Source organism: Ornithorhynchus anatinus, chromosome X2 (genome assembly GCF_004115215.2).
Source record: "Ornithorhynchus anatinus isolate Pmale09 chromosome X2, mOrnAna1.pri.v4, whole genome shotgun sequence".
Taxonomy (NCBI): Eukaryota; Metazoa; Chordata; class Mammalia; order Monotremata; family Ornithorhynchidae; genus Ornithorhynchus; species Ornithorhynchus anatinus.
In genome coordinates, this window is record NC_041750.1 from 3,845,358 (window position 1) to 3,858,553 (window position 13,196).

General features: G+C 61.3%; 1 protein-coding gene across 2 annotated transcripts; it reads right to left on the reverse strand.

Moving 5' to 3' along the window:
- Positions 1-4,015: 4,015 nt before the first annotated feature.
- Positions 4,016-12,446, reverse strand: SNCB (synuclein beta). Of its 2 annotated transcripts, none has more exons than XM_029052535.2 (6): positions 12,162-12,446; positions 11,577-11,711; positions 7,170-7,211; positions 6,895-7,013; positions 4,765-4,854; positions 4,016-4,131 (listed from the first exon to the last, which is right to left on the reverse strand). In XM_029052535.2, the coding sequence occupies exons 2-6, from the start codon at positions 11,695-11,697 to the stop codon at positions 4,099-4,101; spliced, it is 405 nt and encodes a 134-aa protein (XP_028908368.1). In that variant the 5' UTR covers positions 11,698-11,711; positions 12,162-12,446; the 3' UTR covers positions 4,016-4,098. The 2 variants fall into 2 exon arrangements, with proteins under 2 accessions (XP_028908368.1, XP_028908369.1); XM_029052536.2 differs by having other exon boundaries at positions 11,577-11,726.
- Positions 12,447-13,196: the final 750 nt, after the last annotated feature.

The window sequence follows — 13,196 nt, forward strand, 5'->3', positions numbered from 1 at the left end:
TTTATCCCCAAAAGGCCAGCTTCCCCTAATCCTACAATAATAATAATATTTGGTGATATTCGGTCCTATTGTTTAAATGCTTACTATGTGCTAAGCACTGGGGCAGATACAGTACAATCAGATCAGACAGAGTCCCGGTCCACTATGGGGATCACTGTCTAAAGACTGAGAACCCCACGTGGGACCTGCTGCCATCTAGCCCAGTGCTTAGCAAAGTGCTTGGCGCATAATAAGCATTTAACGATTGCCACAGTTATGAAAGGGAACTCAGTTCAGGGGGGAGAGGGAGAAGGAGGAGAAGTGGGAGAGGTGGAGCAGAGGCAGCGGAAATCCTGCACAGCCCCAGAGAGCACAGTGGAGAGCATCATGGAGAGCATAAGAGAGAGCACATGGAGAGCACGATGGAGAAGGCGATGAAAAGCACAATGGAGAGCACGGTGGCTGAAGGCAGGGCGGTCTTCATCTTAGTCCCCCTCCCTCTCACCAGTAGTCAGGGGCTCCAGTGCTCGCTACTCTCCCAACTATGATCCCCAGTGCTCCCCATCCCTATCTCCTCCAGAGAGCTCACAACCCCTCACCCCAACGCGGCACACTGGAATGGTGAGTCAGAGGATCTGGGTTCTAATCCCGTCATCGCCACTTGCCTGCTGTGTGACCTCGGGCAAGTCACTTTACTTCTCCCTGCCTCAATGGCTTCTTCTGTAAAATGGGGGTTAAGACTGAGACCCCCAGTGGTACCTGGACTGCGCCCAACCTCGTATCTACCCCGGCGCTTCGTACAGTGCCTGGCACAGAGTAAGCGTTTAACAAATACTATAAAAAAATTCTCAAAACCAAATCCCAGAAACCTTTTATTGCCCCAAGGGGAACCGATCTGCAGAGGCGCCCTGGGGTCTTCTCATTTTCTGATCCTCGTGGGCCCAGGGGAGAAGCAGGGAATGAGCCTCTCTGCTCGACGTCATCCTTAAGCGCTTAGGCCGGTGCCTGGCGCTTTTTTGTGTGCGGGAGACTCCGGAGAAATCCGGCCAGCCGGGCCCACTTCTACTATCCCTCCCGCTCGGCCGTCAGCTCCTTGGGGAAACGCTCTGAAGGCCTTTTCCGGCTGGTGGCCGAGAGAAGCACTGGGGCCTGGGGCCGGGAGGCGGGATTCCCGGTTGTAGTGGGAAAGGATGGGGTGGGGAATGAGGGAATGGCTGTTTCAAGGGCTTCTGGGAAGAAATCGGGGGAAAACGTCATCGCCTGGGAGGCTGGGCCCCGCCCCTCTCTCAGCCGGGCCTCAGTTTCCCCCTCCTGGAGAGTCCTATCCATTCTGTTACATTGTTCTCACCCAAAAGCTTAGTCCAGTACTCCGCAAGAACCAGGCGGCCGCCAGATCCAATTGATTGAGCGACCGTTCTCGGGGTCACGGGGGCGGGGGTCCCCAGGGTGAGGAGCCGCCCCTCCCGGAGCCAGGCCTCCCCCCACCCGCTGGCCCCCCGCAGGGATGCCTGCGTTACCAAGGCGACGGCATCCGCAGCGAGGCTCCGTGGGTACCGGGAGACGCAGTGGGCGCCCATCACCAGTAGGGGGCGTACGAAGCCCGATGCCGGATCACTGGACTTGGGTCCCCATACCATCCCCCCCGGCCCCCAGTTCCTCCTAATTACCCCCTCCCCGACCCCCAGCTCCTCCTAATTACCCCTCCTAATTAACGCCAAGGGAGGGTCGGGGGTCCCGAGGCCACAGCAGCAGGAGCGATGGTCTCCATCCCCAAGGCTGGTCTATTCTCCATCTTGCCCCCCAGTTTGCAATCTACCGCGGCGTCTGCCTCCCCCGCTAGATTGTCAACTCTTCGAGGCCAGGCTTCGTGTCTTCCGACTCCATTTGTACTTTTGCATGTGCTCTGTAAATACTATTGATTGATCGGAAGGATTGGCCCGAAGCGCCGAAAAAGCAGACCCCCGAAGTCGCCCTGCGTCCCCTCCTCAGGAGAGCCGACCTCACGTCTGACCCCAACGGTGTGGCTATCTTCAGGGTAATAAGGCCCAGAGAGGGGGAGAGTGTGACCTGGGGACACACAGGAGGGCAGCTCAAGGAGGGGGTTGGCTCAGCTGGGTGGCCGGGCAGAGTGAGGAGGTGGGTGAGGAGGCAGCGTGGCCTCGTGGACAGGCTTGGGAGTCACAGGACCTGGGTTCTATTCCCGGATGTGTCACTTGTCTGCTGTGTGACCTTGGGCACGTCATTTACTTCTCTGAGCCTCAGTTCCCTCGTCTGCTAAATTCATTCATTCAATCATATTTATTGAGCGCTTCCTAAGTGCAGGGCACTGTACTGAGTGCTTGGGAAAGGACTCTGAGGGACTGACTCCAACCAGAGAAGCTTGTCTCTACCCCGGTGCTTAGAAAAGTGCCTGGCACATAGTAAGTGCTTAACAAATACCATAAAGAAGGAGGGGTCCTGCTACTTCCTCTCCCCTTGGGCCAACCCCAGTTGCTGATTCTGTCCGTTGGCTCAGTTGGACATTAATAATAATAATAATAATGATAATGTTGGTATTTAAGTGCTTACTATGTGCAGAGCACTGTGCTAAGCTCTGGGGTAGATACAGAGTAATCAGGTTGTCCCACGTGAGGCTCACAGTCTTAATCCCCATTTTACAGATGAGGTCACTGAGGCACAGAGAAGTGAAGTGACTTGCCCACAGTCACACAGCTGACAAGTGGCAGAGCCGGCATTCGAACCCGTGACCCCTGACTCCGAAGCCCGGGCTCTTTCCACTGAGCCTCGGTGCTTCTCCCCACATTGTCCTAGTGGGGTGCGTATCCCAGAGCGGGGGGCAGGAAGGGGCGCGAATGAGAGGAGAGACTCCATTCAACACACCCCTTCTAGACTGTCTCTCCCTCTGGACTGTGCGCTCACTGTGGGCAGGGAATGTGTGTTTATTATTCTATAGTCCTCTCCCAAGCGCCTAGTACAGCGCTCCTCACCCAGTAAGCGCTCAATCAATCCGATTGACTGCCTGACAGACAGAGCCCCAGACAGAACAGGGCTACCGACAAGAATTGGCTTTATTCGTGGCCACACATAGGCGCCCCACACCACAGCAGCCCCGGGGCCACACACACGGGGGACGCGTCTCCATGCCACGGTCACAACACACAACGCTGGCTTGGGTGGCGGCGGGGGCTGCTTCCCCTCTCCCCTCCCCCGACCCGCCCGGTGGCTTTCAAGGGTGGTGGGAGGCGGGCAGGGGAGGGAGGGAGAACACACCCACCTTATGTGTGGATTTTGAGGGGGGGCAGTCAACCCCTTTCTTCAACACCCCCCCCCCCCCAGTTCTACCGTGACTTCTGGAACCGCGGGAGGGCCCAGACAGATGCCCCCGAGCTGGTCATCAGCGGGCCGGGCCGGGGGCAGCTCGGGGGCCAAACCCCGGCTGACTCAGTGATGCCAACGGGTGGCGGGATGGGGGGTGAGGGCATTTTTTTGGCTTTTCTTCCCCTAACGTCCTGTTTAAAAACACTTAAAACATGCTACATCCACACGGAGACACGGGGAGAGGGGGAGCGAGAGGAGGGGACCGTAGGAGTTGGGGCTGGAGCCGGGGCAGAGGGGCAGGGGGGCAGCGGGGCAGGGACCGCCGCTGCTGCCTCCCCTCCGCCAGGCGGAGGCTCCAGGGGCCGGACAGACACCGAACACAGACCCAAAGGGGGAGCGGAGGGACAATGTGTTATGGGGGGGCTGGGGGTTGGAGATAAGGGGAGGGGAACGGGGGGCAAGGCCGTGTTTGGAGGGGCAGGGGGGAAGACCGTGTTTGAAGAGGCAGGGGAAGGGGGGTGGGGGGAAGGCCTTGTTTGGAAGAGTGGGGAGAGAATGTGCTTGGAAGGGCAGGAGGAGGGGGGCGAGGGAAGGGGATCGGGGGGGAAGACCATTTTTGAAGGGGCGAGAGGAGGGGGACGGGGGAAGGCCTTGTTTGAAAGGGTGGGGGGAGAAGGGGAAGGCAGTGGTCCCAGCTCTGGGCAGGGGGTGGGCTGGGTGGGGTGGGGGGAGCGGGGCAGGGCGTCTTTATTGTTATTGTGCTGCTGGTGGAGGGGCCGGGAGGCCGGGGGAGGTGGCCCGTTAGGCCTCTGGCTCGTACTCCTGGTACTCCTCCTTCAGGTGGGCAGCGGTCGGCAGGGCGGGCACAGAGGAGCAGAGAGAGGGACGGGAGCAGCTTTCAGCGGGCACTCTCGGCCCGGCCACCCCCACCCCCCCAGCCCGAGGGAAACAGAGGCACAGAGTGGGGGTGGGATGCCCACCGACCCGAGTTCCCCATCATGCAGCAGAGGTCAAGGGAGAGGCAGGAAATAGCCAAGTCTGCCCGTGGTGGTACCCCGCCCCGCGGTTGGAACAGGCGGAGCATCGGGCAGCAAGGGAGCGTGGAGGAGACTGGGTACTGAGGAGGGGGCTTGGGATCTGATGGGTGTCCAAAACCTGCCTCCCCCCACCGACTCTGGGCACTCCGGGAAAGAAGAAGCAGAGCGGGACAGAGCGGACAAGGCCCCCTGGGTGTGGTCCACAAGGGGTGAGACAAGAGAGGGGCCACCCAGGCGGGGGTCCCGTGGGTGGCAGAAGGTGGGCACAGGGCCTGGGAAGGCAGAGGCCAGGGAACCCCCATGGTCAGCTGGTCAGGGGGAGCCCCTGGGATGGAGTGGGGAGCTTGGACCGATGACCTCTTGGAGTGTCTTAACCAGCATCCTCACAGGGTGGGGGCTGGGGAGGGTCGCTCCTCTCTCCCGCCCTTACCTGAGCGGGGTCCTCATAGCTCTCGCCTTCAGGCTCCAGCAGAGGCTCGATCAGGGGCTCTTCGCCAGCTTCCTGGCCCACTTCTTCGGGCTAGAAGGGGGCACAGGATGGGGCTGGGGTCACTCCCGGGCCCGATCCATCTTCTCTCAGGGCAGAGGGGTCTCCCCACCTCAGTGCTCCCTGAGCTCGGGCTTTATGCCGGCAGGCAATGTGTCCGTTATACTGATCTATCATACTCTCCCAAGCGCTTAGTGCAAGGTTCTGCACACAGTAAGGGCTCACTACATATGACTGGCTGACTGCGCCCTCCCGGGATTCCACTCCACTTGTTGCAGCGTGAAACTGGGGCGATTTAGGGTCAAACGATCTTCCCCCGGGGGCACCTAGGAGCCACAGGCCCGACAGATGGGAACTTAGCTAGTCAGTCAATCAATCGTATTTATTGAGTGCTTACTGTGTGCAGAGCACTGTACTAAGCACTTGGGAACAATAAATAATAGTCTGCAGTGCTCCATCTCCCTGCCCCAAGGTGGCCAGACCCCTCAGAGCCCAGAACCCCTTGGCTTTTTCGGAGTCCCTTTCCTCTGTCCTAAGCGCTTCCAGCTCAGTGGCCTCGTTCCACCCTCACAACACCCCCTGGATGAAGGGAGAGGTGAGGAATTAAGATCCCCGGTTTGCAGATGGAAAAACCCGAGGCCCGGCCGAGGCGGATAGGTTAGGCGACTTGCCCAAGGTCACACAGCAGTCCTGGGGCGACTCCTAGTCTTCCCTGGGGAAGGATCTTTTGGTGCCACCCTCCGGGGGAAAGGAAGTTTATGGGAGATGCTACTCCCGATCCCGTGAGACCTGCAGGCCCTGGGGCAGACTGAAGCGGCATCAACAACCAGTGGGTTCGAGAGCAGCCTCTCTTTTGGACCTGGGGCCCTCCTTTCCACCCTCCCCCTCCCCACATAAACAGTGGCCAGGATCGATGGGTTGGGGACTACAGGTGAGCAACTGGGGAGAGGGAGAGAAGGGGAGGAGGTAGAGGGAGCAGGGAGGAGGTAGAGGGAGGGAGAAGCTAGGAGGAGGGAGAAGCTAGGAGGAGGGAAAACCTAGGAGGAGGGAAAACCTAGGAGGAGGGGAAATCTAAGAGGAGGGAAAAACCAGTGGGGAGGGGGGAGAGCTGGGAGGAGGGAAAAACCAGGAGGAGGGGAAAGAAGTAGGAGGGAAAGCTAGGAGGAGGTAGAGGGAAGGGCAAGGGGGAAGGAGAAAGGGGAAAGGTGGGAAAAGGGAGTGGGGAGCAAGAAGGGGGAAGCTAGGAGGAAGTAGAGGGAAGGGGGAGCAGGGAGGTGGCAGAGGGAAGTGGTAGGGGGAAGCTAGGAGGAGATAGAGGGAGGTGGGGAGCAGGGAGACAGCTGGAGTCGGGGCCGCCAGCGGCCGTGCCAGGCTTGGCCACCTCTGTGGCCTGATTTCCTCAGCTGTTGCTATTTTAAGATAAGCTGGGAGCTCACAGCCTCTCTCGCCAGCTATCGCCAAGACGGTGCCCCCACCTTCTCCCCTTGCAGATGCCCGGCCCTGCCCCTCTAACTCCCAGCAGCCTGGGCACCCACAGCTGGGCATACCCTGGCCCACTGTGCCCCCGCCTTGGGGCCCGGGCACCGCCCCTGCCCTCCCACACACACAATCATCCACTTGTGCACACTCACGCATCCCTAGGGTGATCCATCGGTAACACCCGGAGACTTGAAAATACCAAAGTCCCATGTGATATCACGGGCACACCCCGTGAACTAGGATGATGTCACGCATGCCCTTCTGCAGAAGTCCACCCAGGTCCCTCACACCTAGAGCGTGACCCGGGTGGGGCGAGGGGACCCCGACGTGCCCACCCGACCCCTTCCACTCTCTTCAAGATGACCACGTCCCACTGCCAGGCCCCCGCGAACACGGGCGCCGCTTCCGAGCCCCGGAACTCGACAGAAAGGAGCCAAGCGTCTCACGTAAAGACCCCGGACCCGAAGGCCAAAAACGAGACAACCGAACCCTCCCTCTTCCCTGTTTTGGGGACCCCCGCCCCCCCCCCAAGACCCTGTGGATGGGTGACCCAGAACGGGCATCGTCCGGGGCACTGGCAGGGGACACTCTCACCTTGACGTCGGCAGGGAGGTCCTCCTTCTTCATCAGCCCCGTGGCAGCGGCGATGTTACCGGCCCCGGAGAACACAGCACCCCCTAACTGCGATGCCTGCTCCTTGGTCTTCTCCGCCACTGGGAAGACCGGCGGCCACCAGCCTTGAGCCCCCCACCCCGGCACACACACAGAGCCCGGGCCCACCCCCACCCCACCCCCGACCCAGACGGGGGCCACTGGGGCCACAGGCTGGGGGTGTCCAGCACAGTCGGGGGAGGGCACAGAGACCATACCTGAGGCGACACCTTGCACTACTCCTTCTCTGGTCCTGTTGCCTAGAGAGAACGGGATAGGCCGGAGAGGTCAGAGGGCATGGGGGGAGGAGAGTCAGCCATTCTGACCACCCTTTAGTCAATCGTATTTATTGAGCGCTTAGGGTGTGCCGAGCACTGTACTAAGTGTTTGGGAAAATACAATATAACAATACAGTCCCTCTGCCCACGACCCAGGGTCCCCTCTCTGGGGTTGAAGAGCGGGACCAGAAGCCCCCCGCCGCCCTCCGCGGGACGGGCTAGACATCTCGGCGCAGGCGGTCTAGCCGGTCCTGGCCCTGCTCCGGTTAGACTCCACGATCCCTGCCCTCGAGGAGCTTCCAGTCTTCTGTGCGCACAGCACTGTACTGAGCGCTTGGGGAGATTGCAGCAGAATTAGTAGCCACGATCCCTGCCCTCAGGTAGCTGACCGTCTACCGTCTACTAAGCGCTTGGGGAGTATAGCAGAGTGAGTACACCCGATCCTGCCATCAGGGAGCTGTTGGATCTGCACTTGGACGTGCCTGCTAATTTTGCTGAATTGTGCCCCCCCAAGCGCTGTGCTCTGCCCTCGATAAATACCATTGATCGATCGACTGAGACTAGAATAAATAACGGGTAAGGGCAATGCTGGAGTATGCTCCCCCCAGCCCCCGGCTTCATCTGTAGCGGGGCAGGGAAGGGTTGGGGGCTGGGGGAAAGGGCAGGGGGTTGGGGGGAGAAGAGGGGAGGGGCAGGAGACAGAGCTTCCGCTCTCAGGCGGGTTTCCAAGAGCAGTGTCTGAACTCCCCTCTGGCACCTGCTGTCAGCAGCTCCTTCTTCCATCTGCTCCTGCCTCCCCTGGCGCCCACACCCCTCCCCCGGCCGTCACACGCGCCTACCCACACAGTGCGTGTGAACCTCACACACACACACGCACCCACATCACCTCATCACTCCCCCTGAACGGACATGCACCCTCTCGTCCCCTACCCAGCAAGCACACAAACACACACACACCCCCCCCCCCCCCATCTCCTCCCCCAGGGCTCCTTGCCCGGCCCCTCCCAGACGTGAGATGCTTGGAGCGAGTCCCAGGACTGAGAGTCCAGAGATACGGATTCTAATTCGCTTGCTTGCTGCTTGACCTTGAGACGTGGGTTCTAATCCACTTGCTTGCTGGGTGACCTTGAGCGAGTCGCTTCACTCCTCTGTGCCTCAGTTTCCTCAATGGCGAAATGGGGATTAAATGCCTGTCTTCCCTCCTATTTAGTCCGTGAATTCTGTGTGGGGCAGGGATTGGGTATCTTGTGTCTCTCCCGGTGCCTAGCACATCATAAGCACTTAACAAGTGTCATCATTATTATTATTATTTGTTTTCACGCCCAGAACGGCCCTGCTCCCCCTCTGGGGAGAACTCTACCCTGCTCTGCTCTGTCCTGGCACTCTCTGGGCACGGGTTCATCTCCCTGCACATAGCCCATCATGGGTTAATTCCACTTGGGACCAGCTGGGCCACCCTCCTCTCCCCACCCCGAACACCCACGCCGACAGGCCGGCATTCGGAGCAGCATGGCATAGTGGATAGAGACCAGGCCTGGGAGTCAGAAGGTCATGGGTTCTAATCCTAGCTCTGCCACCTGTCCTCTGTGTGGCTCTGGGCAGGTCAGTTTACTTCTCTGGGCCTCAGTTCCCTCATCTGTAAAACGGAGATGGAGACTGTGAGCGCTTTACGGAACAGGGACTGTGTCCAGCCTGATTTGCTTGTAACCACCACAGCATTTAGTAGAGTGCTTGGCACTTAGTAAGCGCTTAACAAATACCATTTGGGGAGTCATAAGGTTTCCAGGCTGTCTCTCCCGACTCCCAACCTCTGGTCTCACACTCACAGTCACCCACAGCCTGGTGCCTGGCTGGCACCACTGCCCACTCCCACTGCCCTCTCTGGACCTCAGCCTGGGTTCTGAATGTATGTGAGCACACACACGCACACACAGTTGCCAACACCTTGGTGTCCAGTTAGTACCACTACCCACTTCCTATGCTCCCTCTGGACTTCAGACTGGACCCTGAGCGTATGTGTGCTTACCCACAAACACACATACACACGTACAGTCTCCCACAGCCGGGTGTCCAGCTGGCACCACTGGTCAACACCTCTCACCAAACCCCCAGCCCTCGACTGCTCCCTCCAGACCGGGCCATGGTCATATGTGCACGCAAACACACAAACGACACGGAACCAAACATACAAAATCTACCCCCCACACCCAGAGGCTGACAACATAAACCAGCCAGTCACACGCTCACACCAGCAAACACGTGCACAGTCACCCCATCAGATACACGCACACTAGCACTCCCTCATGTGCTTGCAGTCATACACACACACACACACACACACACACACACACTCTTTCTCTCTCTAAAGCACAGATTCCCTGACTCAGTGGGTAGCTGGAAGCTGCCCACCCCCATCCCTCAGTTCCCCACCCATGGCAGGTTTCCAGTTCAGTCCCACCCACCCTCCGCCATCACTCTCCCAGACCCCACCGCCAGCTCTGGGATCATCACCGAGGTATTTGTTAGGCACCTTCCAGGTGCCGAACCCTGGGGTAGGTACAGGATAATCAGTTTGGGGCCCACTCCTATCCCACAGTGGGGCTCACAGTCTAGGGGGAGGGAGAATGGGTAATGAATCCCCATTTTACAGATTAGGAAACTTGAGGCCAGAGAAGCTAAGAGATTCGCCCAAGGTCATATAGCTGGTATGGTGCCAGGATTAGAATCCGGGTCTTCTGACTCCCAGGCCCGTGCTCCTTCCTCCAGGTGGGGTGGGGGTTTGGGCCCAGGGCCAGAGGGGCATAGAGGGACAAATTCAGATGGACACCTACCACCAGAGCAACTGGACTTTACCGAAGAGGCTCTAGGTCTGAGGTCAGGGAAGCTCGAGGGTCTTGGGAGGGGAGGAGAAGGAAGACCCAGACTCCCCCTTTTCCAACCAACTCAACCCTCCCAGGGCACAGAGAACCCAGAATCCCCAGGCCCTCTGCCCACCCGTGGCTCTCCTGCCCGACTCCACTGAGAATGGATAGAAGGAAGCAGCATGCTTAGGGGCCTGGAGGTGTCTGCCTCACTCCTGGGGGACGGGGTTGCCGGGAGCACTGACCTGCAGTGGAAGATTTTCCTGGGGTCCTGGGGAAGGGGCAAATATTCTCCGGCTTTTTTGCGGAAGGGGGGGGCTACACGTTTTCTGGCTCTCCTCACCCCTGAAACTCCGCCAGCAGCAGGAGTAGGGCTCGGTGCCCTCGGGTTTCTCAGCCCCTGATGTGGGCCAGGACAGAGGGGAGGACCAGGTTGGCGGCGAGGCCCGGCCTCATCCCTAGAAAGCCCTCCTGCGCCGGCCAAGCCCTCCACGGCTCCCGGTGCCCACCTGGCTGGCAGCCAATCTTCCTGCCTCCCCCGGCTCCCCGGGATGGGTCTCCTCAGGGGCAACCTATCTGGGTTATCGGGTCCTCACGGCTGCCAGGGAGACAAGACAGCTGCCAGGAGGGAGGGTGCACCGCTCTGGGGCTTCCTCTGGGCCGGGGAGATTGGAACCCCAAGCCTCCCCTCCCTCCCCGGGGTGGCCCCAGGGGCGTCCCTGCCCCTCTCCCCTCCCCCTGCCCTACTGAGCCAGACAGGGTCGGAGGTGGTCACTGCCTCAGATGCCCTCCTCTCCAATCGGGAGGTGAGGGGGGCCGTAGGAGAGCCTTAATAATAATAATGATGATGATATTTGTTAAGCACTTAATATGTTCCGGGCACTATTCTAAGCACTGATTCTGTGGGGACAAGGGGTCTCTTTGGGCTGCTTCTCCCCCACGCCCCCCCGAGTCTGTGCTTGCCCCCTGCCCACCATCCATCGATCAATCAGTGGTATTTATTGAGCGCATACCATGTGCCTAGCACCGGACTGAGCGCTTGGGAGAGGACGACGCATTCCCCGTTGCTCGGCCCTGTCCCTCTCCCCACCGCCCCCCACCCCTCAGAGGTCTCAGAGGCGGCCCCCACCCCTCCTTGCCCACCCAGAGGATTCCTGATAACCCAGAAGGACTTAGGGGTGCCAGATCGTCCGGACCCCGGGGGCGGGGGGGCACCGAACCCTCCTGACGCTCCCCTCTTGCCCGGACACCGTCCGGCCTGACGGAACAGGGCCGAGGCCGGGGAGGGGGGACCCCCCCTCCCCGGACGCCCCTCGCCAGCAGGACCGACCCCTCCGTCGGCCCGTTCCGACCCAGGACGGAACCGGGCCCGAGGGTCAGCAGGGGATGGGGGTGAGTCCAGTTGGTGGCCTGACACCTCAGGACGGGGTGGGGGTGGGCAGGGGGAAGGGGCCAGAGGGGGCCGAGCAGGGCGGGGCCCCCTTACCGACGTAGAGGACGCCCTCCTTGGTCTTCTCCGCGGCCTCCGTGACTCCCTGCTTGGTCTTCTCGGCGGCGGCCACCACGCCTTCTTTGGCCATGTTTAACCCCTTCATGAACATGTCCATCCTGGCGCCGGGCTCTGCGGGAGACGGTGCTGGGGGGGACCCCCTGGGAGGTCGGCGAGACCCCCGTCCCCCGCCCCTCCATCCCCCGCCCGCGGGGCTGACCGCCGGAGTCCTTGTGTCCTTGAGGCCCGGGCCACAGGGAGGGGAGGCCTCTTTTATCCGGGGGCCCTGCAGCCTACGGAGAGGAAGCGGGAGACCCCCCCGCAGCCCCTCTCCCCCTGCGGGGACGAGACCACCCCCGCCACCTGCGCCCCGGGCGGTGGCCTTGACCGAGGATGCTCAGAGCGACTGGTCCTACCCCCCCCCCCCCACTGCGAGGGGCGGCGATGAAGGGAGGGGAAGGCCCCAGTCCCGGTGGACCCCCACCCCCTCTCCATCACCATCCTCCCCCCGGGTCCCCCGCCGCCCCCAGCCCCGCCTCCCCACCCCGGGCTGGGGATGGAGATCGGAGCCGGGAGACCCACCTGGGATGCGGGGCGGCGGTGTAGACGGGTGCGGGCGCTCGGCTGGGTGCGGGGCCGGTGGGGGGCTGCGGGGTTCAGGGGCGCGGCTGGGCCATGGAGCGGGGGGCGCAGCCCGGCTGGGAGGTGGCGGTCCGGGGCCCCGAGGCCCTCGTCCTCCCCGCTGGGTCCGGTTGCGGGGCGGGGTGCGGGTCCGGGTGCGGGCCGAGCTGCGGCTCCTAGGAATAAGCTCGGGCTTCGCGTCCCGCTGGCTCTGAGCGCGTTGCAGCAGCGCCGAGTTCGCGTCTGTCTCCCCCTGGCGGGCGGAGCCGGCCCTGCCGGGGGGCGGGGGGCGGGGGGCGGCGGGGAGGGGGACCCGCCCCTTCCCGGTGACCCGGGGGGGGGGGGGCGGGGGAGAGGACCACCATCAAGGCCTGGGACGGTGGGGAGGACCCTTTCCCTTCCTTCCTCCTGCCCCGAGCCCCCACTCAGGGGACGACCCCCCCTCCACCATGCGACCGCCCCCCCCCAAGATGGGGTGGTCCCAAACCGACCCACCTTGGCATCGAGCGCTGGAGCGCACCCTTTCATTCACTCCTTCGCATGCACTGAGCGCCTACTGTGTGCAGAGCACTGGACTAAGCGCTTGGAGAGTACGCAACCGCATGGGGAACAATTGCAGCGTGGCTCAGTGGAAAGGGCCCGGGCTTGGGAGTCGGAGGTCATGGGTTCGACTCCCGGATCTGCCACTTGTCAGCTGTGTGACTGTGGGCGAGTCGCTTCACTTCTCTGGGCCTCGGTTACCTCATCTGTCAAATGGGGATTAACTGCGAGCCTCGCGGGGGACAACCTGATTACTCTGTATCTCCCCCAGCGCTTAGAACAGCGCTCTGCACACAGTAAGCGCTTAACAAATGCCGACATTATTATAACAGGGAAGATCCCCGCCCGACAAAGTGCTCACCGTCTCGAAGGGGGCTCGCGGTCTAGAAGGGGTTCAGAAGTACCATTCGGCAACAGAGACGATCCCCGCCCGACGAAGGGGCCACAGTCTTAGAA